Raw genomic sequence first — 27,452 nt, forward strand, 5'->3', positions numbered from 1 at the left:
CTGACCAGCAGACTACAGCATTAGTCCAGGGGTGAGGAGATTAGGGGCCTCCAACAGGGTGCTGACAATGCCAGAGGAGGAAAGGGAACATCTACAAGAGATCTGTCAACAGACCAAATGGAGGGGAGAAGTGAGTGAGGAACCAAGGGTGACACCCAGACTGTAAGCTGGGTGACCTTGACTGTAATAAGAAACTGGGAATGAGGGAAGGCTTAGGGGGAATTCTGCTTTGGACCATGCCTAAGGGACGTGCAGTCTTTGTGGCACTCTTCTTCCTACTGCTCTGACCAGTCCTGCAGCTGAGGCTCTGGTCTGGGGGGCCTGTTCACTGCTGCCTCTCTCTGACTTCACTTGGGAATTCTGTCACCTCATGAGATCAGTTCTTATCTCTACCCCAGGAGTCTCAAATCTACTCAATCCAGCTCTAATTCTCTAATCTCCTATGGACACCTCCCGGGCACGGCCTATAAACACGCCCACCTGAGCACGTCCCAAACTGAGTTTACCATCCATCTTTCTGCCTTCCTTACTGCTGTCCAGGGCACCACCATCCTTGCAGCCCCACAAGCTCACACCCTGGGGGGGCCATTCCAAACCAGTGACCGAGTCCTGTGCGTCCCTGCTTCTCTCTTCTGATGCTGCCACCACCCCTGTCACACCACATGGGGAATGCTGCCACAAGTCTCTCCCTGCGTCATCCTGAAAGGCATGTCTGACCCCAATTCTGACCTCTTCAATCCACCCCAGTGGCCCTGAAGTCCTCCTGGATCAAAGAGAAAAGCTTCTACTTGGCTTTTCCAGTGCTTCCCTCCTGCCTCTCTCCAGGAGGCGCTCGCCCAGCGCACACGCACACACACTGGAATCTGGCGGCGTGGTCCTCACACCAAACCTCTGTATCCGCTGGCTGGGCCCTGTGCCTGGGCTGCTCTCCTTCCTCATCTCCACCTTCCGGCTTCCTGCAAGGACAAGCTGAAATCCCCCATCTGCAAGAAGCCCTTTGTGATGCACCTTCAAGCTGGTACTTTCCCTCTGTTGGTTTGTCTCCAGCTCACACCGCTTCTCTTTTTTTTTCCTTTTTCTTTCTTTCTTTTTTTTTTGGTGGGGCAATGGGGGTTGTGACTTGCCCGAGGTCACACAGCTAGTGAGTGTCAAGTGTCTGAGACCGGATTTGAACTCAGGTCCTCCTGAATCCAGGGCTGGTGCTCTATCCACTGGGCCACCAAGCTGCTCCCTACACACTGTTTCTCTCGTGTGTGTGTGTATGAGGCTGCTTGTGCGCTGTCTTCCCCACTAGATGATGAGCTCTTCCAGGGCAGGGCCTGTCTTCTGCTTCTCTCTCTATCCCCGGGGCAGGGCTCAATAAAGGCTTGCTGACCCAACATGACCTATCAAGTGATAGCCTCGGTCGAAAGGGTTCTGGGGAGAGCACACCCCCAAGGCATTCCAGATGTTAAAAAGCACTAACTCCCATGAGGCACAAGTGCTGTTGTTTTCATCTCACCGCTAGGGAAACTGAGGCTAGTGAGGGCAATGCCTGCAGTCACTTGGCTTCTCCTGGCCCTGGGGATGTGTCGGGGAACAGCCCTTCCTCTTCCACAATGGAGCCTGCACAGCCAGGCCACAATTATATTCCAGAGACAGCAGGACACAGGAAAGGAAGCCTTTGACCCAGAAATCCCACCATGAGGCCACTACCCCACTGAAGCCAAAGACAGAAAGAAAGTCCCCAGTGACAGTAACATCTTCACCTTGAGCAAAGAGTTGGAAACAAAGCCAATACCCATCAATTGGGGAATAACGAATCAAATTGTGGCAAGGGAATATGATGGAACATGAACTGTATTGTAAGAAACCGTGAAGGGGCAGGCAGTTGGCGCAGTAGATAGAGCATCGGCCCTGGAGTCAGGAAGACCTGAGTTCAAATTGAGCCTCAGATACTTGACACTTATCAGCTGTGTGACCCTGGGCCTGGGCAAGTCACTTAACCCCAAATGCCTCACCACCCCCACCCCCACGGAAAAAAAAACTGTGAAGGAAAAGAATAGAAGAAGTCGTGGCAGGTTGTCCTCCTCCCTCCATCACTCAGTCACTTCTTCTCCACTGAAGTTCATGCAATTCACCCCCACAGCCCAACCACAGTCCTGGTGCCTGCTGTCTCTGGGCTTCCTTCAGGGTTCAGTAAAGAGCCAGAAATGTCCCTTTCCTCCTACGAGGCAGCCTCAGCACACACGCTGGCTCTGCCTCAGACACCCTGATCACTGGGCTCCTCAGCCTGTTCAGGCCTCCCTCACCTCAGCCCCATGCAAATAATAATGATGTTAATAATAATAACCACTAACATTGTGATAGGTCTTACTGTGGGCCAGGGACAGCGCTAAGGACTTCATCTCCATTTGATCTTCACAAAAGCCCTGACAGTTACATGCTATTATTAATCCCATTTTACAGATTAAGAAACTGAAGCAAAGAGGGGTGAAGTGACAGCCAGAGATAATGCCCAGAGCCACGGGATGGAGTATCTTGTTCACAGAATAGCCAAGAGGCCAGCGTCACTGAACTGAAGAAGATGTGTTGAGAAATAAAGTATAAGAAGACTGGAAATGTAGGAGGGGGCTGGGTTATAACGGCATCTTGTATTTGATCCTGGAGGTGACAAGGGACCACTAGGGTCTATCAAGGAGGGTCTGGGTGGCATGACTGGGCCTGTGTCTTAGGAAAGTCACTCTGGTGGCTGAATGGAGGATGGACCAGAGAAGGGAGAGGACTGAGGCAGGCAGACCCCCTTCAGGCTACTCAAGATGTGAGGGATGAGGGCAGCAGTCAAATGTCAAAGCGGGGGGGGGGGGGGGGGGGAAGGCGAGGTGGCACAGTGGATAGAGCACCAGCCCTGGAGTCAGGAGGACCTGAGTTCAAATCCAGCCTCAGACACTTAACACATACTAGCTGTGTGACCCTGGGCGGGGAGGGGGAGGGGGAGGGGGAGGGGGAGGGGGAGGGGAGGGGGAGGGGAGGGGGAGGGGGAGGGGGAGGGGGAGGAGGAGGAGAAGAAAGAGGGGGAGTCCCCAGGCTGAGGGGACCTGGTACAATGATGAGGTTTCCAAGTCTTGAATTTCATGGAGCTAAGTGGAAAATGGTCCATTTCCCTACCGAGCTTCCTTCCCCAGACTCTGGGATTCTGTCATTGGGCATTCCAAGGAATTCCATCCCTTCAGTTTTCAGTGTCCTGCAGATTATATTGTTGCCTTTCTTTGAATCTCCAGCACTTAGCACAGTACCTAACACACAGAAAGACTTAGTAAGGGCTTGCTAGCTAAACTGACTATTCTCTTAGGGACCAACCAGGGCCTCACTAATTTGTCCAAGGGAAGAAAGGTGTTGTCTGAATTTCTAAGGACACAAGGATCCCAGAGGAACTCCAACTACAGTGTGTCTCTTAGTGACCGTAAAGACTCATGCGAAGAGAAGTGTAACTACTGATAAAACTGGACCCCAAAGTGGTCTATTTAAACTCTAGGTCATAGGATTTAAAGCTAGAAGGAAACTCAGAGAGCATCTAACTTAATTCCCTCATTTTACAGATAAGGAAACTGAGGCTGAGCGATTCTTGTCTAACTACACCACTCCCTGTACTGTCTCTCCTTTATTACCTAGGGAAGAGGTATTCTTCAATAGGGTTTCATTATCTATATCTTCAGCAGGATAGACGTTAACTGTCTTTCTTGGATGCAATAAGACTGTCTCAAAATGATCTTGAGCAATCAAACTACTTTTAAAAAAAAAGATGAAGTACTATCTGCAGGACCAAACTCAGTGGAGAAACACAAAAGCTGCACATCCCCCTGGTCCTGGGAGCTTGGTTTGTCACTGTCTCCCTGAGGCTGGGAAGTCATAAAATAGCTTGGTCCCATCACAGGACAACCGCTGCTCGCCTGCCTGCTAGGCATGGTGTCCTAAGGGGGTCAGGACAGCAGAAGGGAGAAGCGATGCAGGCAACATGCTGAAGGGCTTCGGTGACTTCACAAAGCAGGGAACTGCCCAGGGAGACAGAAAGACAGATCGAGGCACTGCATGAGAGCTGAAAACTTTCCTTAATAATGTCTGCTGCAAATATGCAGGAGCAATCTCTCTCCCTCTACCCCACTAAACTGATCCGTTATTCACTTAGAATTCTCATCTGTATATGTATGTACACATGCCCACACCCATACCCCCCACAGAACAACCCGTCTGTGCCAACTGGATGACCACGCTTCATTTTGAAGGGCCTGGAAGAGGGCAAAGTGACACTATTATTGAGCACTTTTGTGATACACACACTCAATTGGATGGGGCCATCTATCTAACCCTTCAGGAAAGCAGGAGGGGGAGGGGATAAGGAGGGAGGGCTAAAAAAAAGGGAGGGCAGAGCAGGGGAGGGGGCAGTCAGAACCAAAACACTTTTTTTTTTTCATTTTTATTTTTGCAGGGCAGTGGGGGTTAAGTGATTTGCCCAGGGTCACACAGCTAGTAAGTGTTATGTGTCTGAGGCCAGATTTGAACTCAGGTCCTCCTGACTCCAGGGCCCGTGCTTTATCCACTGCGCCCCCAGCTGCCCCCACAAACCAAAACACTTTTGAGGAGGGATAGGGTGAAAGAGGATGGAAAAGAGAGTGGATGTCATGGGAAGGAAATAGGATGGAGAGAAACCATTAACAATAGTAATTGTGAAAAAATTTTTGAAGCAATGGCAAGAGTAATGTAAGACGATGATGATGGATGGATGGTCCTTTGCTGGGCTATTGTGAAGAAAGTTCTTTGTCAAGTTTAAGGTACTATATAAATGTTACCTAATACTGTTGTTGCAATAACCAACCTCATGGGTTTATGGTAAGGGAATCTCTCTTTAAAGTACTATATACATGTAGTTTACTATGACAAAATGATGCACAGGATACTGTCAGAAAGACCTGAAAAGACCTATATGAACTGATGCAGAGTGAAATGCACTGTATACAAAATAACAACAATATTATAAGATATGCGGATGACTTGGCTATTTTCAGCAATGCAATGATCCAAGAGAACTCTGAAGAACTTATGAAAATTGCAATACACCTACAGAGAAAGAACTGATGGTATCTGAAAACAATCAAAGCTATTAATAGTCACATGCAAGAAAATGCTCCAAATCACTACTGATTAGAGAAATAGAAATTAAAACAACTCTGAGATACCACCTCACACCTATCAGATTGGCTACCATGACAGAAAAGGAAAATGACAAATGCTGTAGGGAATGTGGAAAAACTGGGACACTAATGCACTGTTGGTGGAGTTGTGAACTGGTCCAACCATTCCAGAGACCAATTTGGAACTATGGCCAAAGGGTTATAAATTTATATGACCCAGCAATACCACTAGTAGGTCTGTATCTCAAAGAGATCAAAGAAAAAGGAAAAGGACTTATTTATACAAAAAATATTTCCAGTAGCTTTTTGTGGTTACAAAAAATGGGAAATTGAGGGGATGCCCATCAATTGAGGAACAGGCGAACAAGTTGTTGTATATGAGCGTGATGAAATACCATTGCACAATAAAAAAAGATGAGCAGGAGGCTTTCAGAAAAGCTTGGAACTTATGCAAAGTGAAATGAGCAGAACCAGGAAAACAATGTACATGGTCACAGCAATATTGCAATAATGCTCGATTGTGAATGACAGGATATGTACTTGGATACAATGATCTAAGACAATTCTAATGGGCCTCTGATGAACAAGTTCCTATTTATTTCCAGAGGGAGAAGTGATAGACTCAGAGTGCAAATTGAAGCATTATTTTCTTATTTGGAAAAAAAAATTATCCTTCAAGATTGTAGCCAAGAACCCATCAAAGTCCTGGGAGATGTTCTGTACCTTGGAACAGCCCCTAGGCATTACATAAAGACAATCTGAGAGTCAATAGCCCTCTAAAGAAGCCTTCAGGGAGGGAAAAACCCAAGAGCATTAATGTTCCCAATGAATCTTTTGCATTGTCTTCACTCTGAGTGAGTGGCAGCAAACACTAAAAATTACCCAGTCTGAAAATGTTCACTGGTTCAGGTTCACCTTTTCTTTCCAAAAGAGACCTATAATGCAACTGCTCTTTAGACATTTCCAGAACTGCACATTACTCCCAGTTTTCCCTAAGATGCCTGTGATGTTTTTCCCCTCAGTTGTACCCCAGAGACTGAACCTCTGTCCTTGTGTTACTGGTAGGTATTGCCTCTATCTCTAAACTGGGATCAGAGCCAGAATTCTTTTCTGGACAAAGTCTACCATCTGACCCAGCACCTAATGGTCAAGATTGCTCAATCTCTTCCCACTGCAAGACATGCTTAAAATGCATCAGGCTGGAAGGTGTACTTTTTGCACAGAGTTCTGGAAGAGTCTAAGTGGAAGACTTTGCAAGCTTCATTCCCATCTACATATCTCACCGGCTCAGTTAGCTCTTTTCAGTGCTCCTACATATTATTCTGTTCTTGGTCAGCATATTGGAATTTTCTTCCAAAGGCTTGATAAGAGTCTCAGAAGAATGAATACAAACCTGCCCAAGCCAGTTCCTCACCCAGTGAGTTCCTCCCACTGACTGCTTACAGGGTAAGTACCCCAAGTGCATGCACACATACACATTCACATGCACATGCATGAGAGGAGGAATAATCCAAGTGAAACAAGTAGTAGAGAACTCTGTCTTTTTTCTTAAGAACTGTCAAAACTGATTTAATGCTGCTTTACATGTACTGTGGGACAAGACCGCAAATCTCATAGAAAATGTCAACTCCATATGAATGTCATGGAATTCTGTTGTGCCGTAAGAAGCCATGAGCAGGAGGGGTTCAGAGAAGCCTGGAAGGACTTGCATGAACTGATGCTGAGTGAGAGGAGCAGAACCAGGAGAACACTGCACACAGTAACATCAACACTATGTGTTGATCAACTGTGATAAGACTCGATTCTTCTCACCAATACAAGAAAGGACTCATGATGGGAAAGGCTCTCCGAATCCAGAAAGAAAAAAAAGAACTGTGGAATATGGATGTTGATTGAACCCTACTATTTCTTTTGTTTCTGGTGCTGTTGTTTTTCTTTTTTGAGGTTTTTCCTTTTTGCTCTGATTCCTCTTTTATATCATGACTAATGCAAAATATGTTTACTGTTATTTTATATATATATATATATATGTATATATATATATGTATGTATATATATATGTGTATATATGTGTGTATATATGTGTATATATATATATAAAAACCTATATCAGATTACCTGCTGTCTAGGGGAGGGGAGGAGGGAAGAGAGGGAGAAAAATTTGAAACTGGAAATCTTATAAAAACAAATGCTGAAAACTATCTCTACATGTAACTGGAAAATAATAAAATACTTGTATTCAATAAAAAGAAAAAGAAAAGAAAAAAAAGAAAATGTCAACCTTATAGAACAATTACAACAATAGCGCAGGCTGTGGCATCAGCCAGATGACCCCCTCTTTCTGCAAGATCTGAGCTCCCCATTACTGGAGGACTTCAAACACAGGTAAAACAACCAGGAGTCAGGGATATAACAGAAGAGATTCATGTTTCTCTTGGGAATGGGGTTATGTAACCTCAGAGGGCCCTGCTTTCTCTAAGATGTTATGAATCAAAGGTGCAATTATAAGCCAAATCATTCCCAAGATGTCCACTGCTCAAACATCTGTCAGGCCTCGGAGGTAAGGAAGGTCCCACTTCAACTTTATATATTCTAAGGCTGGAGCACAGAGAAAAGAAGTCAATCCAGCATTCAAAAGTCCTACCAGTGTGTGACAAGATGGTATAAAGCAGCAACTGAAACTCACCCTTCTCCGGGGCACCACCAGCCAGCACACCTGCTCCATGTTCGTGCCCATCCTCAGGGTCGCCATCATTAAGCTGAGCTTCGAGGATGACATCAGGGTTGTCACCAGCCTGCCTCCTCCCAAGTTGCCGAGGTGGAGTCTCCAACAGCTCCTCGGTGACATCAGACTCGGGCACAGCATCAGCTCCTCTATCACTGTCATCTGTCTTAATCACCTGGAGAAGTCAAAGAGAGGAGCCCACTCAGTCTCAGTCCTTTCTGTTTCATGGATCCTCAACAAGGGAGAAATGGACAAGCAGCAGCTGGTCTGAGAGGACCAGAAACACAGAGGGTATTCATGGTCAGTACTGCCTCAGGGGGACAAGGCGGGGTCCCTGCCCTCTAGTATGCATGAACCCAATGCCCCGCCTACCGCAAGCCATTCTGGCTTTGCCTCAAATACAGAACGATCCACAGCCCCTCATCAATGGCATCAAATCACTGGTAGATACTGTACTGGGCTCTACCCACGGAAACAGAAAGCAGTGAGAGAGATCATTTACACACAGAGCACATATGACCTTTCAATTCCCTATCTTGTGATCAAAAAGCAAGACCCCAGACAAGTCATCTTCTCCAGGCTAAAACCCCTAAGGCATTTGATCAATCCTCACGTGCAGTGCTTTCAAGTCCTCTCGTCATCCCGGCTGACCTCCTCTGGAGAATCTCCGACTGGTCAACATCCTTCCTAGGATATGAAGATCATCCCTGGTGGACTATGTTTAGAGCAGAGCAAAGAAGGAGGGCATAGCCTGAAGCCACCAGTAACTCCACTATCAACCAACTGCAGAAAAACACTTGGATTCCATCTCATCACAACGCTAGTCATTACTCACTCAATAAGAAAACAGAGTAGAACTCAGCTGGTGCTGAGCCTTGGACAGTCCAAGGCTGCCTGTGTGTGAATTGGTTTGATCCTTCAACACTTCCTAAAACAATCCGTACATTTTCAGATGAGAGTAACTTACTTACAACAATTTGTTCTTTGGGGATACTGGAGTTTTCCAGAAAGAAATCGTGCAAAGGAAATATCCAGTTTTAGGTGTGTACATGATACAAAAAAATCACTTAGAGAGATGCTAACACAAATGAGTCACTTTGCTAGCATAGACAGCGCCTACCAGGAAATCTATATCTATACTACTCTATCAGTACCTATACATACAGATACAGATACCAAAGTAGGATTAGTCATGCCTGGGAAACTGAATATGCTTCAAAGCTACTGGAGTCTTTTCCAACTTTCACCTATGATCCTATCATAGAACCCTGAAAATACAAAAGCTTTTTTGATCAGTTCAACAAAAATTCCATTTCCTTCAATCCACTCCAACAAGCATTCATGAAGTGTTTGCTATCTCCCTGGCCCACAGGAGGTGCTGATCCCCAGGGCCTGGTGGGATTAAGCCTAGACAGTGCTTGAATGGAAGATGGTTGTAAAGTCTTAGTCCTGGGTCTCGTCACAAGCCAGAGATGACCACGGCTTCCAAAGACTGTGCCAGCAAAGGCCAAGTGGCAGCAGACAGACTTTGGGTGAGGTCCTGGGGACAGAGAATCCACCAGCAGGACCTTTCTGCCCATGCTCTAAATAGGTTTTCTTTGTCCAAAGAGGAGACATGCTAAATGACAGCAATGCTGACATTCGTGTCATAATGAAACCATTGGAAAGCTATAGCTCACTGGACAGATTGTCCAGAGACCCTCCTTGGAAAGGCAAAGCAATGGGATACGTAACAAGAAAGGTCTTTTCCTGGCACATCTGCTCACCTTATAACAGAGCACTCCAGAGCAGCATCTGCTAAAAGGCCACTCCAAACCTGGCAGTTTCCATGCCAACACACACTCCAGAGGAGAAGGGTGAGAAGCATGTCTACAAAGAACTCAAGACGCCCTTGCAAACTGGAGCCATGCAAGCTTGAAGACTCAGTCACTTTTATACAAGGATGGCCAATGGGGAGGTTGGCACCAAAGTCAGAAAAGATGGCTCAGTACTAAGAGATCAGAGGGAACACCTAAGGCTTGTGCAAAGTTCACTAGCCTCTCTACAACCAGAATATCTTTCTTCAAGAGAATCTGAAGCTTCCTCATGTGTTGAGCACTGGATAGCATCACCCAAAAAATGAAGCTGGTTCTATCTTAGCAGAGAGAAAATGACTGGCTACTGACATGGGAGTCATCTCCAAATCAGTTACCTGTTTATAATCAGACCATTGACTTGTTGAAGTAAAGATCAAAATTAACATTAAATTAGAAGGATAAAAATGAGGCCCGGCTTCATTCTGTAATTAAAACAGCTCATAAGCCAAAGTGGAACAAGCAGGAAACCAGGGGCCACACTAGTTTAGAAAAGAAACACTTTGGGAAAATCCTATGAAGGACTGGGGTGGGGGTGGAGGAGCACTAAGAGCTGAAAGAATCAGACAGGGCCTTCTGAAGGAAGGGACCCTTTAATTCATCCTACAGGGGAGTGAGGGGTCCAGGAGGCAGAGGTGAGAAGGCAAGCACTCCCGGGATGGGGGCGAAGCTTGGACAAAGGCACAATAGAGTCTCTGTGAAATGGGCATCATAAAGGCCTCAGGGATAATGAAGGAATAGGATTATTATGCCAGTGGGACAGACCTTTCTAACCACCAGCTGACAAGTCTGCCTCCTTCTCCCTCTCCAGCTTGAATGCCCAAGATGCTGCACACCTGGCTGCTTGTGCTCCAACCAACAGGTGACTCTAAGAGCCACTAATCAGTGAAGATTAGTAAACATTAGATCACTACTATCTAAGTAAACTCCCAGTCACTGACCAAAAAGATTAACGCTCCTTTTAGATCACGTCAAAGCCCCAGACCACAAGACCTCTAGCAATGACATGTCAGGAAAAGTTATCAAGTGAAATGTCCTCTGTCTAATAAAGACTGAATTCAAATCAGAAGGAATCATCAGAACTGGTGGGAACTGCCACGTAGACCCCAAAAAGCAACAATGAAAAGTCCAGTTTCAAGCCCATCGTTCTGATGAGTCTGTATCAAGAACCCAAGAAGGCCTAGCGAGGTTCTCAACAAGTCAGGGGCAACAAACACCTAAATGGTATTTGGTGCTTCCGAGAGTCTTCTTTTTGAAATGGCTTCAGTTCCAACCTCTGAATTTTTCAAATGAGATTGTCTTTGAACTCTTGGCTACATTTTATGACCCAAACGTGTCATCTTTATTTCCAATTTATTTCTTTAAAATTATGTGTGTGGGGGCAGCTAGGTGGCACAGTGGATAAAGCACCAGCCCTGGATTCAGGAGGACCTGAGTTCAAATCTGACCTTAGATGGTAATGTTTTACATAATTGCACATGTATAACCTATATTTGGTTGCTTACCACCTCAGGGAGGGAAGGAATGAGAGAGGGATAGAATTTGGAACTCAAAACACTAAATGAATAAATGAAATCTGACCTTGGACACTTGGCACTAGCTGTGTGACCCTGGCCAAGTCACTTAACTCTCATTACCCTGCCCAAAAAACAAAACAAAAACAAAAAGAAACCCTATATGTGTGTGTGTGTATATATATATATATGTATATAAGAATGACTTCTTATTAAAACTGGCCCATGCAGCCCACAGAACAATAACAACACAAGGTGGGGGAGGGCATTCTACTTCAAGAGGTGTGAGCACTCTCTCTACAAGCACTGATTGTGACCCCTTTGCACCACAGGAGTTTTCCTAAGTAGATTTCCCCAGGTGGCTACCTTCCAGTGCTAACAATCCTCTCCCAACTCCTACGAACCTTTGGAGAGTGGGCAGAGGGGACCTCCAGGCAAAGCCAGCCCACAGCCTGGTACAAGCCAAGAGAGCACCAAAGGGTAACTTTAGTGAAGGTCTAGATGTGTGCGAGGTGAAGAAAGGGTGGGGGCTGGGAAAAGGAGAAGAGTTCCTTGTTTGGATTGTTTCCATTCCTTCACAGTCAGAGCCCCTCACACACTGTCTGATCTGGCCCCACTGGCCAACCTGCTCTTTCCCCCACATGACGAGCCATCTCCACTCTCTCATCTCCAAGCCTTTGCAGTGGCTGTTTCTTCGTGAAGAGGAAAAATCAGATCGAGGTTTCACTTGTTTAAACAAGGAAACAGAGTTAGGTTGCTCTGAACTGCTCCAAACTGCTTTACATTTTGACAGGTTTAAAGAGCGATGGATTAGGTGATAGCAGGACAATCTCATGGCTGTCCTAACCTTTTGCGGTTTCCTTGTTTACATTATTAAATTGTGATATCTGTACCTGTCATTTCCTAAAACTGCTTGTCGTAGCAGGCCTGCTGCTCTTCTTACTTTTCTCCAAAGCTCTCAGCATCCCTCAGCCTAAGCCCCACCTCCTCCTCTCTCCTCTGTTCTGACATCTCTGCTGTCTCCCTTAAGACGCTGCTGTTTCTTCCAGTGATGTCAGTCACAGTCACTCCCTGTCTCCCCATCCTATGTGAACTTTGTGCAGGGGCTCCCCTGATACATCAGAGGCCTGACCCATCAAACTTCCACCTGCCATCAACTCGATAGCAGAGGAGTCAACCTACATTCTCGGCCTCAAGTCCAGTATCTAATCCAGTTTAACAACTTCCATCCTAAGTTCCATTCCTCTGCTTTAGGCAGCGTACACTCCGAATAAACTGTTTTAAACTCTACAGCCCTCACTGTCTCCCAAACAATCCAACCCAACCTGTTCATGCTGAATCCTGACCTCCCAAGGAAGTACACAGATAAGCACAAATCAGTTCTGAGCTCACACCTCCCTCTGGACCCCTGCCCCTGGGGTCACCTGGACCCTCCCTTCCTCTTCAGAGAGCCGGGGATGGGCATTAGGACCCTCCTCCCACATCCCCCTTCTGAGGGGGGCACCAGGGCATTCATCTCACCATCTGCCACCAGGCTGCTCTACTGGACGTCTAGTCATTCTGTGAGAGGAAATGTGACACCTCAGATCCTTGCCCTCTCTGGCTGCCAGCCCCTCCCCACCCTGAGGAGCCATCATTTCAGCTTCTTTTTATCTCTGGTTTCTCCCCTTAGACTATGCAGGGCTTGTCGTGTGCCTTTCTCTGTAAACCCGGGGCCTGGCACATAGTAGGTGCTTAATAAATGACTGAATCCCATTCATCCATCAAGCCCATGATATAAAACATCCATAAAGTAACCTATTAAAAAAAAATCCAAACCAGCAAAGGTCAGAAAGCATAATTCAGGATCATTTCTGTCAGCAAGGAGAAAGCATGGCAGGAGCCTCATTTTATAGAGAACCCTACCCCCAAAACAGTAACATATAGAAGGCCCTCTCTAAGCCCCCTGCAGAGCTCAGGCAGACCCTGGAGCAGTGTCCGGCCTACTCTTTGTGCCCCAAAGGAGAAAGTGCACAGCCTTCCTGTGCCATTATCCTGGGCCTCTGAATTCTGAAAGAATTAGTATCTGCCAAGAATTCTAGCTATGAAAAGCATCACCCCACAGCTTTCTCACCTGGACTCTGGTGTCCTTTAGCCAAGGTCCTTCCATCATGCATGTTTGAAGATACTGTCAGAACCCACAAGGACACACCTGAGACAAAGCACACCCCACCCAGGGCACACCCCGGGGGGGGGGGGCGAAGGAAAACAGGAAGGATTTCCATACTTAGTTCTCAGAGTCGGTTGCCAAGATGGCTTTGATTGTAAAAGTTCATTACGGAAAACTGTCAAATTCATGATTTTCTGAAGGGACTTCCTTGAACAGCGGTTGGAGAAGAGGGAAAAACAAGCAAAAAATGGGAACAAAAAACTAAGTTCACAACTTTCAAGAGTTTTCTCAAGCAGCCTTTAAATTCCCTTTAGGTTTGACTGGTATTAATTTCAAACATGAAACTTCAAAATGGAGATTATAAATGCACAAACATCTTCAAATCCAACTCACAAGAAAAAAAGCTGATATCAACTGATGTGTGATTGACTCAAACAGTGAGCTCAGCTACCAATGGCTATTTCCCAGGGGCCAGTGGTTGTCATGATACCCTGGAAACTCAGTAGAATGTGCCCATAAAACCAGCCTCTGGATCCGTCTAGAGCTCCTGTAGGTCCAAAGGAACAGGGCACACTACCCCTGAGCTGTGGCGGCCCCATCCTGCAAACCATATCTGCCAGAGCCTGTGGCCAGAGGAGCTCAGCTCTCCTGGGAACAGGCACCCGCACCTGGACCCTAGTTATCCGATACCCTTGCTAACCCATGATTCCTCCTTCGCTCCCCTCTTTAACCACCTCTTGTTCTCGACATGCACTGGGGGCTTGCCTACGGAATGTTCTTGTCCATGAGTGACCTCCTTGTTCCTCTCATCGCCCTGGGCACATCTAGACCAGAAGCTTTCCGCTGGTCACCTTCTCTCTCTGGGCTGGCTCCCTCTGTTAGACCATCAGCAAGCATCTCTCTTTTGTGTCTATGTTCCCAGAACAGAGCCTGGTGCTTGGTGCTTGGCACACAGTACACAACAGATGTTTTTTCATTCCTCTCCAGAATGAATGGATCAGTTCACAACTCCACCAACAATGCATTAGAGGGCAGCTAGGTGGCGCAGTGGATAAAGCAACAGCCCTGGATTCAGGAGCACCCAAGTTCAAAGCCGACCTCAGACACTTGATACTTACTAGCTGTGTGACCCTGGGCAAGTCACTTAACCTTCAATGCCCCGCCCCCCCCATGCATTAGTGTCCCAATTTCCCACAAACCTTCTAATATTTATCATTTTCCTTTTCTATCATATTAGTCAATATAATAGGTGTGAGGTAGTACCTCACAGTTGTTTTAATTTGCCTTTCTCTAATCAATAGAAATTTAGAGCTTTTTTTTATATGACCATGGATAGCTTTGATTTCTTCATCTGAAAACTACCTGTTCAAATCCTTTGACTATCAATTGGGAATGACTTGTATTCTTATAGATTTGACTCAGTTCTCTACATATTTGAGAAATAAGGTCTTTATCAGAAACGTGTGCTTAAAAATTATTTCCCAGGGGCAGCTAGGTGGCGCAGTGGATAAAGCACTGGCCCTGGATTCAGGAGGACCTGAGTTCAAGTCCAGCCTCAGACACTTGACACTTACTAGCTGTGTGACCCTGAGCAAGTCACTTAACCTCCATTGCCCCGCAAAAAAAAAAAAAATTATTTCCCAGCTTTCTGCTCCCTTTCTAATCTTGGATGCATTTGTTTTGTTTATGCAAAAACCTTTTAATTTGATATAATCAAAATTATTCATTTTTTATTTTGTAATGCTCTCCATTTCTTGTTTGGTCCTATATTCTCCCCTTCTCCACAGATCTGACAGGTAAACTATTACTTGCTCTAATCTGATAACCCTTTATGTCTAAATCAAGTACCCAATTTTGACAGTGTCTTGGTAGACAGTGTAAGATATTGGTATATACCTAGTTTCTGCCATACTGTTTTCCAGTTTTCCCAACAGTTTTTGTAAAAAAGTGAGTTTTTAAGCCCAGAAGCTAGGGTCTTTGGATTTATCACACACTAGCTTACTATGGTCACTTACTAACGTGTCTTGTGTACCTAGTCTATTCCACTAATCCACCACTACATCCATTTCTTAGTTGGTACCAAATAGTTTTGACAGTTACCATTTTATAATATAGTTTCAGATCTGGTACAGATAGTCCAACTTCCTTTGCATTTTTTTCATTCATTCCCTTAATATTGACCTGTTCTTCCAGATGAATTTTGTTTTTATTTCTTTCTAGCTCTATAAAATAATTTTTGGTCGCTTGATCGGTAGGGCTCACTAAAATTCCTTAGAGAAGTATTACAGGGGCCGATGGAGGCATCTTTTTTCTCTCCCAAAGTCTACAGGAAGTGGAATTGGGCAGCATCCTGTCTCCCAAGGCGAGCTCTGTTACAAAGCCAGCCTCACTAACATGAGGAGTCTCTGTTGCAGTGCCTTTGTGGAACTGCCTCTGTAAAAGGCAGACTTGTTTCTGAAGAGAGAAAAGAGGCCCGTGGCTGCTGGGTCCTGGGAACTGGCTCCTCAGTGGGAGACCTAGATCTTCATCAAAGACTGCAGACATGGGGACACCCAATAATGACAATGACAAGGAAGGGACTTTTGGCCACACGATGTACTCTTTAGGAAGTAGAAAGTACTGTATAAACATGCAAGAAGGAAGATGACATTTTTGCTGTATTCACTATAAGCCACTCTCAGGGTCCAAAAGACAAAGTTAGAAATTCAATCTATTGACATTGTTATAATTGATTTAAATTGAATTAACTTTCCAAAAGTGAACATGGCCAGCTCATGAAAACTGGCAGTAACACCGGTGATCTTATGATCTGATAATGCTGATGTTAAACCAGAAAGTTACAAAGTACAGGAACATCCCCTCTCCCACTAACAGAAAATCATGGCCTGTTCTGGTTTTGTTTCTGTATTGCTAGAGATTAACATGTTGCTCTGCACGGAGGAGGCGCCTAATAAATATTTTTAATTGAATAAAACCTTTATTATTGCCCACCACCTCTCCAAAAGTTGGTGAGAGCAACATGAACTAAAGACCATGTAAAGGGCCTGCTAAGTGACTAGAGAGCCATTCTCCGCAGAAGGAATCCCCCTCCCTGGCACGCACTGCCAGCATTGTCCCTTTGGGCACTGATGCATTGGCTGTTCCTCAAGTCAGCAGTCTGCCCTACCTCATCTCCAGACAAGTCAGAATATGGGGGGGGGGGCGGGTAGGCAGGGAGGATGACTGATGATCTTTGTTAAAATCTGCCACAGACGGGAAGGAAAAGGCCCACAAAGTACTCAGTGTGGGAAAGGAGAAGCTAGCCATTGCTTGCCAGGAATTCCAAGGTGTCTGAAGCACCTGGACCCCATTAGGCTGACTCAAGAGATAGCGGGCACCCTGGCCCTAGCACGCCCGCAGCCAGCTGTGGGCAGCCCTCCGGCTTATCAGAACTAACCAAGCAGACCATGGGGCCTGTTACAGAACGAATGGTAGAACAAGCATTCCAAGGCCACCAAAAGTATCCTGGACCACCCCAGCCCGTATGGCTCCAAAAGATTCCCTGGAGGAGTCCCAAGCCATGGCTAGCATTGGTCAGACCACTGCTCAAATCAGTTCCTTCCAGAAGGAAAAAGGTTGTGATTTAGAAACAGGAATGGAGAGAAGGGCAGAGGGTGCCCATCAGCAACGAAAAATGTAGCCATTGCCCCACTAACCTGCTAAGTAAGCCGTCTCCTCTTGAACTCATAAACGCCCATGTAGGGTGGTGGTGAGGAGTAAGATACAGGGAGTCTTGTGGTGATTTTATTCTAGTTATCTTGGAAAGGGAATGTGCAACATATAACGTGAAAGGATATGCCTATATTTCAAGAACGTCAGTAATGATTTGGACTGGTTCCACCCATTTAAAGTAACAGCAGGCTATTACTGTAGGTAGTAAGGAAATGACACCTGTCAAGTGGAACTCTAATCTGAGTGAATGCCTCAAGAGGTTTCTAATGAGCTCAGTGTTTTCTAAGAAAGAACCCCAACAACTCGTAGACTAACAAAACAAATATCCACACTGGCTGAGTTGCTCATTCTCCTAGAAGGCGGGTGGCGTGATTGTCTTCCCTTCTCTAGATGTGAAAAAGAACTTTCAAGTCTTTGAAACAGTGGCTCTCTAGAATCTTGTTATCGCTGTGTGAACTCCATCAGCCAACATTTAGTAAGCACCTACTATGTGCCCTATGTACCATGTACTATGTGCCCGGCACTGTGCTAATGCTGAGGATACAAAGACAGACTGGCCCTGTTCTTTAGAAGCTTACTATCTAATGGAGGAAGACAAAACAGAAAAGAAATCTGAAAAACAGGGGAGGAGGAGGGGGAGGGAGAGGAGGGAGGAAGAGGAAGGGGAGGGGGAGAGAGAGGGAGGGGGAGAAGGAGGAGGGAGGAGAAAGATTCTCTACTTCTGCTCACTTCACTCTCTATTCATAAACATCTTCCCTATCTCCTCTAAAACTCTTCATTTCCTCATTCTTTATGGCACAGAAATATTCCATCAACACCAGAGACTACCCATTTTTTTTTTGGGTGGGCAACGAGGGTTAAGTGACTTGCCCAGGGTCACACAGCTAGTAAGTGTCAAGTGTCTGAGGCCTGATTTGAACTCAGGTCCTCCTGAATCCAGGGCCGGTGCTCTATCCACTGTGCCACCTAGCTGCCCCGAGACTACCCTTTTTTTTAACCAATCAGTGGATACCAGCTAAGTTTCCAGTTTGAGGCTACCACCAAAGGGCTAATATGGGCATCTGTGTATACATGTAGGCCTTTATCACCTTTCTGTGATTCCTTCAAGGGTGCATTTGGTATTGCTGTTAAACTACCCTACTTCATAGCCCCAGTAGCACTACACTAGGCTGAACCCAGACAACATCTGTCATTCTCTTCTGTCATCTTTGCCATCTGATCAGTGTGAGCTAGAACCTTGGAATTGCTTTAATGTGCATTTCTCCAATTATTAGTGATTTGGGGCATTTTTTCACATGGTTATTAAGAACTTGGAATTTCTGGCTTTGAAAATTGCCTGTTCATATCCTTTGACCATATATCTATTGGGGAACATAAATTTGAATAAATTCCTCATACATCTTGAATATGAGACCTCTATAAGAGAAACTGCTACAAAGACTTTCCCTCAGTTACCTGATTCTCTTCAAGTTTTAACTGCATTAGAATTATTTTTGCAAAAGCTTTTCCATTTTATATAATCAAATCGTTTGTTCAGTAATGACCTCTCCCCCATTCAGAGCTTTGAAAGGCAATTTCTTCCTTGCTTCATTAATCTGCTTATGATGTAATCTTTTATGTGTAAGTCATGTCTCCATTTGGAGCTTCTCTTGCTATTTGCTGTGAGCTGTTCTGTGGGGAATAAAGCTCCAGGATGCTTGTTTACAAGAAGTGAGGTAGGTCAAGACAAGAGGGCCTGACCCTTGAAGCCCACACTTTGCACGGTAATACCTCCCAGTGACTGAGGGAAGGGCAGAGGGAGAGCAGGGAAAGGCCTACAAGTTCCTCCCAGCTCTAACATCCTGCAATTCTCAAGAGAGTTCCCAAAGGTTTCCTGCGCTGTATCTATGGAAAGATCTGTGGGGAACAGTTCCATGACTAGAAGAGGGAGAACAGGAGGACTGGGGGACTTGAAAACCTTCTGTAGGAGGCCTGGCTGAATGAACTGAAGACGTTTAACCTAAAGAGAAGAAGGCTTAGGGGAAAACGAGTTGGTAAATGTTTGAAGGCTCTGCTTGGTTCTTGGGGGCAGAACTTAAAAACCAAAAAATGGGCGCTATAAGGATACAGATATTGGGATGAAATAAGCAAGAAATTCCTTGCTAGAGCTATCCAGAAATAGGCCGGACTGCCACCCACAGTGGTGAACTGACTCAATGCTGGGGCAGAACTCGGAAAGCCACGTTGGACCAGATGACTTCTGAAGTCCCTTTGAGCTCTGAGACTTGACTTTTCTATGAAGTATTCGAGCCCTTGAATAAATATCAGCCTTCTGAGGTCATGTTTGCTTCAGACAGCATAAATTCAAGCTCTGTTCCATCTTGTTCCATCTCCACAAGGTCCTTTTCTGGTCGGTGCTGAGATTCGACTTCGGATCTCCAGGGTATGACAATTTCATTTCCCAATACACATTTCCCATGAAGCCACATTTCATTTCAAACCCACAAGACCTCAAACGCTCCCTCGGGACTATGAGCACGGCGTGAGCTGTTCTGGGTTCAGAAGTTGATACAACAGAGGAAGCTGTTGTGGTTTCTAAGACCAATCCGGCTGCCACATAGGAAATAAGCTCTGGAGGTCATGTCTGATGAGGTTTGGGTGACCAACAAAAAGAGAACCCAGGCTATAACAAGCAGGAGCGCACAATTAAACAAGCCTGCGGGAGTAAGCACATGGGTATTTTTAGAAAAAGTGAAGAGCTGGCCATGTTGTGGTTTGCTCCCAGGGCTTTGAAAAGATTGACAAAGTCAAAAAAAGGGATTCAAAGAGATCTGCTCTGAGCATCCATGTATAAAACCCCAATCCCCTAAGATAGGTAGGTATGTTTGTCATGTGGTCAGCACTCCTTTAGGAAAGCCATACCCAAATCACTAGATCTACAGAAGAAAGATAAACTCCAAGAGCCCCAGAGTATTACCCACATGACCTCCACGGTCCTTGGAGTAAATGACCAGGGGACCCTGAGGAAAGGGAAGAGCCCAGGCTTTGAAAACAGACAGTCTAGGACTGACTCACAACTCTGATACTCACTACCAATGTGACCCTGAGCAAGTCCCCGGACTGTATTCCAATCTATAATATGGAGATATCGCGAAGGTCTTTTCTAGCTCTAAATCTCTTCATTCAGAAATGAGGCACAACCTCGTAAAGGGCTCCTTGGAAGTAATGTGGGAACTTTGGCTTGCCCAACAAGAAAGCCTCCTCTGAGGGTAAAGCTGCCACCATCATCATCTTTGTCCTCTGCATGTTCACCAAGAGGGGGCCAAAACTCCTTCCTTCCTTCCTTCCTTTCTTTCTTTCTTTTTTGCGGGGCAGTGAGGGTTAAGTGACTTGACCAGGGTCACACAGCTAGTAAGTGTAAGTGTCTGAGGCCTGGTTTGAACTCAGGTACTCCTGACTCCAGGGCCAGTGCTCTATCCACTGCAGTGCCACCTAGCTGCCCTGAAACACCTTTCTTCTTTTGCTTTAAGAGGTACTGCATCAGGGCAGTGAAAATCAGGGCTACCACCAAGCCTCACAACTCACATGGCCACAGAGCTTTGATCTTCCTCAAAATTAATTTTAAAAAATCATTCTTGGAAAAAAAAGAAATCATTCTTGGGCAGAGATCTTTGTATATACAAAGTATCAGCCAGGAACAAAAGTTTTACAGTTGAATGCTAAACCCCTTCAAAATTGCATTTTATAATGGAAACAATGACAGGCTCTTTGCCCAAGAAGAACTATTATAATAGGTATTCTCTACTTCTTCCAAAGTTCAAACAATACTGCGAACTCAAGATCAGTGTTGTTTTTTTAACAATCACAAGTTATGCAATCAGGTGGCTGAGTTTTTACAAGATGGTACAAACAAAACTGTGTTGTGCTGCTCAGATGTGCTTCCCAGAATGGACTTTAACAAGTCACTAGATTCCATTTTTCAAGAGATTTTCTTGAACTCTGTGCTAACCTGTCTAACTCAGATGGCTAATCTACAAAGACGTTTCCAATGTTATTTGCGTTCAGATGGCAGGATTAAGCCTTGCTTGGAGGCCACTGGTCCTGCTGCCTCACAGATAGCCATGTACAAGCTGACAGCACCTGTTAAATTAAATACTAACAAAACCAGAATGCCACTAATGCAAGCAAGACTACAAGTGTTATTTTGAAAAAATTCCAGTTAATCAGTCCTTTAATTTGGTAAGTAAGGGAAACAAAAACACTGCAACTGGACAATTCCATTTAAGTGATTAATAGCACCTGTTCAGGGCACATCAAGAACTACTGATGTCTTCTGGGATATGTGAAAAAGCATATACAAGGCATGTCTGAACAGGTTAGTCGGGGTACCAAGCCTGCCTTAGCCCATTCATTGGTTCTGTGAAAATATGATGATAGACAAAAAGAAAATGTTACAGGGGGCAGAATCATGGTTCCATGGCCAACACTGCAAGTTGGCAGTGGTAAGCAAATGGATACTCAGGAATTTGACAGCCCTCTTCCAAAGGCTTGCTTGGCCCACTTTAACAAGAAGCTTCATGCCCTCCTGCACAAGTTGAGATGTGCCCAGTGTGGTGATTGATCAGATGCTGGTGTCAGACTTTGGGGGGAATGGGTGAAATAAGCTGAATCCATCAGTCAAGATCTTGGAATGGCTTTGCTCTCCAAGATCTCCACTACATGAAGAAGGCAGACTGTCTAGCACAAATGACGTCTGTCAAAATAAAGGTAAAAACACTACAGACCAAAGGAAGGGCACCAAAGGCCAAGGAATGAATGTAGAAATGGTGTTTTCAGCCATCCCTCCCACCTAACAGTCATACCATCTTGCCCCCATGCCCACCCCATTCCAGAAGCCAGAGGGGCTTTGGCAAGGAAAGAATAAAAGCTGGCTTTGTTGTAGATTTTTAGTGACATCACCCTAAAGACCATCTCCAGCCTCGGGCTTTGCCAAGGAATACCTCTGCCTTAAGGTGCTGGGCTAGGCTGTTAGCATGCCGAGAGCAGCCTCTTTTTCACTATCTGCTTTTATATCTCCATGAAGCGATTGCTGGTGGTAGTGGTGGCCACTAGCAGGACCTAGAACTGGAAAATGCAGCCCAAGAGCTTAACCCAAGGATGGGATTGTGCTATGTCAGACACTAGAGTCCAGGAGCCAAAGGGAAAAAGCGGGAATGAGAGCAGGGCAAAGGTGACTCAGTGGAAGCAGTTCACAATGTCCCTGGGTAGTTTCTCAGTTATCTAAGTAAATGGGTGAGAAGCCAGTGGGAGTCCACCAATTATTTCTTTTTTTTTTTTTTTTAGTGAGGCAATTGGGGTTAAGTGACTTGCCCAGGGTCACACAGCTAGTTAAGTATTAAGTGTCTGAGACTGGATTTGAACTCAGGTACTCCTGACTCCAGGGCCAGTGCTCTATCCACTGCACCACCTAGCTGCCCCTCCACCAATGATATCAATAAATACTGACTAGGAAGTGGGCCCCACAGGAAAGGCAAGGTGGCCTATACCCAAATGGCCAAGAAAATCACCAAAGGTGACCATGTGAAACAGAGGCAAGGCCCACCACATCAGCCCAGAGGAAAGTGAATCAGTAAATGGAGGCAGGAGTCAGCTCAGGCAATGCAGTCTCCTCCTAAAGGGTGGACTCTGGAAGCCTCTGACTGCTTTGAGCACCAGTAGCGGACAGATGTCACAAGCACACTCTCTTCTACAAAGTACAAAGACTGATTGTGATGTGACATTTCTTCTCTGAGACCACTCAAGGACTGGGCCACACTTCTAAGACCTTAGTCACCACATTATTTTTGTTGTTTAGTCTTTTTTTTGGCAGGGCAATGGGGGTTAAGTGACTTGCCCAGGGTCACACAGCTAGTAAGTGTCAAGTGTCTGAGGCCAAATTTGAACTCAGGTCCTCCTGACTCCAGGGCCGGTGCTTTATCCACTGCACCACCTAGCTGCCCCGTTTAGTCATTTTTCAGTTGTGCCCAACTCTTCATGACCCTATTTGGGATTTTCTTGGCAAGGATACCAGAATGGTTGGCCATTTCCTTCCCCAGCTCATTTGACAGATGAAGAAACTAAGGCAAACAGGGTTCAGTGACTTGCCCAGGGTCACATAGCTAGAGGCTGGAGGTGAACTCAAGACAATAAGTCTTCCTGCTTCCAGACCCCTGCAGTGCCACCTAGCTACCTGTTGGTCACTACTAGAAGAACTAGAACACAAGGACTCCTGTGATCCCTCAAAAGCAGGGAGGAGACAGAGGGCTGGTGAGCTATGTTCTCACCTGGAAGCCTCAAGCCTAGTACCCGCAGGCTGGCAGGGCACTCGCCACAAATGAGTATGTTTCAATGTTTGAGGGACATTTTTGTGGAGATCTGTGGTTTCATTGTCCCTATCCCTCTACCAATTCATATCACCAGCTTTTCTGTAACTTAAAAATCCTAGAGAGGTTCTTGGGCACCTAAGGGCCTTTGCCAGGGTCACACACAGAATGAAATACTACAGGACAAGGAAAAACAAGTTAAAGAAGTACATCCTGCTCATCCCGGTGGGAAAGTAGTGCTGGATTCACAAGGGCCAAAGACACTCTGGTAGGTTCCAAGTCCAAGCCAGACAACACAGGGATCAGTTTCTGAGGACAAGTCAAGAGAAGCTGAGGAGTTTAACCTTCAGAATCAATTCTTGGCAAGGGTGACCCAAGACACCATGAAAAGTACCAAACGGGCCTGTATCCTGCATGGCCGCCTCCTTCCATAGGAACAAGGATGCCCAGAGGAAGGCTTTCAGTCTCTGTACAGCAGTGATGCTAAGAGGGGACAGAGCCAAGATGGGGAAGTAGCAGAAAGAAGGACAGGGAGCTGCCCATAGCACTAGCACCACCACCACCCCACCGGGCTCCTCCAGACAGACCCAGAAAATGCACGAGACCAAATCCTGATTGGGGAAATCTAAGAAAAACCACAGCAGATCGATTTTCTGGCCCGGGTTGACCTAGGGAGACTGAGGCAGAGGTCTGCAGACACTGTGGTAGGAGCTAGCCAGGAGCAGGGCGTTCCAGCCCAGGCAGAAGCCAGGCACCCGGGCAAGATGAGGTCCCCGATACAGCATGGGGGTGGGGTGGGGACCTACACTTGTGGACGGCCTGGGAATTGGTGCCCAGTGGCTGCTCTGCCACTCACTACTCAGGCCTGGGTCACAGATCTAGAGGACACCAAAGAGGTTACCTGTTCCTAGGGGTGACATTCCAGGCTGACAAGCCATCCTGGGACCCAGGCTGTGTACCAAGCAAGGAGCAAGTTCAGAAGCCAGCAGCAGCCCTGGGCTCAGACCCCAGGAGAGGAACGGGATCTCAGTTCCAGCCCCATCTGAAACCTGCAGGGAAATGACCAGGGCAGGAATCCCAGACCAAAGGGAATCCTACAGTTCTGACCCTCTAAACCAGCAGGGCTTTCGGGCTGGCTGAGGGTGGCTCAGTCCAGCCTCAGGCTACTCAAACTCCACATGGACAAGCCCAAGGGCCTGTTGTTCAGGCCCAAACTTAAGAGCTCACACCAGGGGATGGTGATCAGACTTTGCTTTGGATCAAACCACTGTGGGAGTACTGAAAGCCTGAAGTTCCCCCAGCCTGAGCTGTCCCTGAGATCCTGAATAACAAAAAAGCAACAGCAAGAACAGCGTAGACATGACTTCCAGAAGTGTGCAGAGCCTGGCTCTAACATCAAGTCTAAAGTCAGAAAGGAGGCTGGAAGAAGGAGCAAATGAGAAAGGAATCTAAGCCCCCCAAAAAACTATGGTGGTGAGAGGGGTGCTTGACACATACACTCAGAAGAAAAGAATGATTCAAACCATCTCCAAGCAAAGACTCCAAAAAAAACAAAAACAAAAAAAACCCCATGCCTTACTCATGAATTCAACTAGAATTTCTAAAAGATTTCATGAAGAAAAAGTGGGCTTTTTTAAGTTTATACGGTTTCTTTTAAATAAATGAAATGAGAGTGCTAGAAGAAAGTTGGAGAAGAAATGAGAACTATGGAAGAAAGAGTGGCAAAGAGAATCAAAAGGTATAAAACCTTGTCCCAGCAACAAACTTCCTGTAAATAAGAATGTGTGAAATAGAAGCTAATGACTCCATGAGACAATAGGAAATAATAAAACAAAGTCAAAAGGACTGGGGAAAAAAGGAAATGTAAATTACCTTATAACAAAGTGACCTTGTTTGATTTTGAAAACAGGAGGAAAAAAAATTAAGAATTACTGGACTACCTAAAAGCTATGATCAGAAAAAAAGCCAAGACATCATATGTCAACAAATACAAAAAGGAAACCATTCAGGTTTCCTAGAATCAAAGGGCAAAATGTTAATAGAAAGAATCCACTGGTCACTGCCTGAAATAAACTTCAAAATGAAAACTCTCAGGAATATCACAGGAATATCTAGAATTTCCAAAGAAAAAATACTACCAATAACCAGAAAGAAAGAAGCCAGGTATACCAAGGAGCCACAGATAGGCTCACTCATGACTTAGCCACCGATATTAAGAAATAGAGTGTAGAATACATTCCAGATGGCAAAGGATATAGGATTACAATCAACAATAATTTACCCCCCCAAAAATGAGTATAATTCAGAGGAAAATGGATCTTTAATGAAAGAGTACTTCCAGGAATACCTGATGAAAAGAGTAGAGTTGTACAGAAAATCTGAATACAAGAGTTAAGAGAAATAAAAAGGTAAACAGAAATGAACAATTATAACAAGGAAAAACTGTGATTCAGTTTATTTCAATAGTGTCCAACTCTTTGTGACCCCATTTGGGGTTTTCTTGGCAAAGATACTGGAGTGGTTTGCTAATTCCTTCTCCAGCTCATTTGACAGAAGAGGAAACTGAGGCAAACAGGGTTATGTGACTTACCCAGGGTCACACAGCTAATAAGTATCTGACAGGCCAGATTTGAACTCAGGAAGATGAGTCTTCCTAACTTCAGGCCCAGCACTCTATCTACTATCTCACCTAGCTGCCCAAGGATAAATTGCTTACATTCTAATACAGGAAAACGACACATGTGAACCCAGCAGGGGTCAAAGAGTCTAATTAGACAAGGTCTGGAATTGGTTCTGTTATGTCTTTTTGTTTGATTGACTTTTTGGGGAGGTGATCAAGGTTAAGTGACTTGCCCAGGATCACACAGCTAGTAAGTCTCTGTTGCCAAATACTCTGGAGAAGAAAAGGGAGAGGAAGGCAAGAGAAAAGATCTCATCTAATCAGGGAGCACAAATAGAAGTCTGTCTATATAAGGAGGAAAGAGTAGCAACAGCAGCTGAAGTGGTCAAAGAAGGTAACAACACACGCACAGAGCTGGGTACAGAAAGACACTTCACCAAATTAAGAAAGAGGAGGGAAAGTAAAGATAGGGGAAGGGAGAATAAGTGGAAAGGCAGACTCAGGGAGGGATTCATTCTAAACAAAACAAATTAGGAGGATGGATAAGAACATTTATAGGTCTTTTTTCAGTGACAAACAATTGAAAACTGAGGGTGCACCTGTCATTTGGGGAACAGCTAAACAAACGCTAGAATATAAATGTGAGGGATACTATTCTGGTGCAACAAATGATGTAGAGAATGGTTTCAGAAAAAACCTGGAAACACTTATTAGCAAAGCTGAGCCGATATAGGAAAACAATTTATAACATAGAATGACAATTTATAACATAGAATGACAACAATTTTCTGAAGACAAACCATTTTGAAAGTTTTAGGAGCCATTTAAATTGACATTCTCACTGTAAATAAAATCGAAAAACATAAATCAATTGTGGCTAAATAGAAGAATGACTCACAGAATAACATTCTCACCTCTGTTCATACTCTTCACATCCCAGGGTCTCTGAACTCTTACAGACCATCATCCAACTCCCATTCCACCACCCCACCACCACCGCCACCTGATTCCTCATCCCCATCCCCCTCAACCTTCCCACCTCAAAGTTCCAACCCAACTCCAGCCACCCCATCCACTGTGCCTTCTGGAATGCCTGTTCCGTAGTCAACAAACTTCCCTTTGTCCTAAATCTTTTCCTCTCCCACTCCTTCCATCCACTAGCTCTTACTGAAACCTGGCTCCCCACCCCCACCGCCCAACTTGTGATACAGCCTTCCTGGCCACCCCTTCAGTACTTGGCTGCCCCTTCACTCATTCTCCTCAGCTCACTGTTAGAAGTGGGAGAGCTGGAATACACCCTGCTCCCCACTGCCACTTCCAGGTTCTCCCCCTTCCTCCATCATTCAGTAATCTTTCCCCCTTTGAGGTTCA

At 45.4% G+C, this 27,452-nt stretch overlaps 1 protein-coding gene across 3 annotated transcripts in view; it reads right to left on the reverse strand.

Annotated features, from left to right (window-relative positions):
* Positions 1-27,452, reverse strand: part of DIS3L2 (DIS3 like 3'-5' exoribonuclease 2) — a 334,795-nt gene that overhangs the window by 214,603 nt on the left and 92,740 nt on the right. For all 3 annotated transcript variants that reach the window (XM_043963981.1, XM_043963979.1, XM_043963980.1), the window contains one exon: positions 7,855-8,068. In XM_043963981.1, the coding sequence (XP_043819916.1) occupies positions 7,855-8,068 (214 nt within the window). The remainder of the gene's footprint in view (positions 1-7,854; positions 8,069-27,452) is intronic.

Source organism: Dromiciops gliroides, chromosome 4, assembly GCF_019393635.1.
Source record: "Dromiciops gliroides isolate mDroGli1 chromosome 4, mDroGli1.pri, whole genome shotgun sequence".
NCBI classification, from domain to species: domain Eukaryota; kingdom Metazoa; phylum Chordata; class Mammalia; order Microbiotheria; family Microbiotheriidae; genus Dromiciops; species Dromiciops gliroides.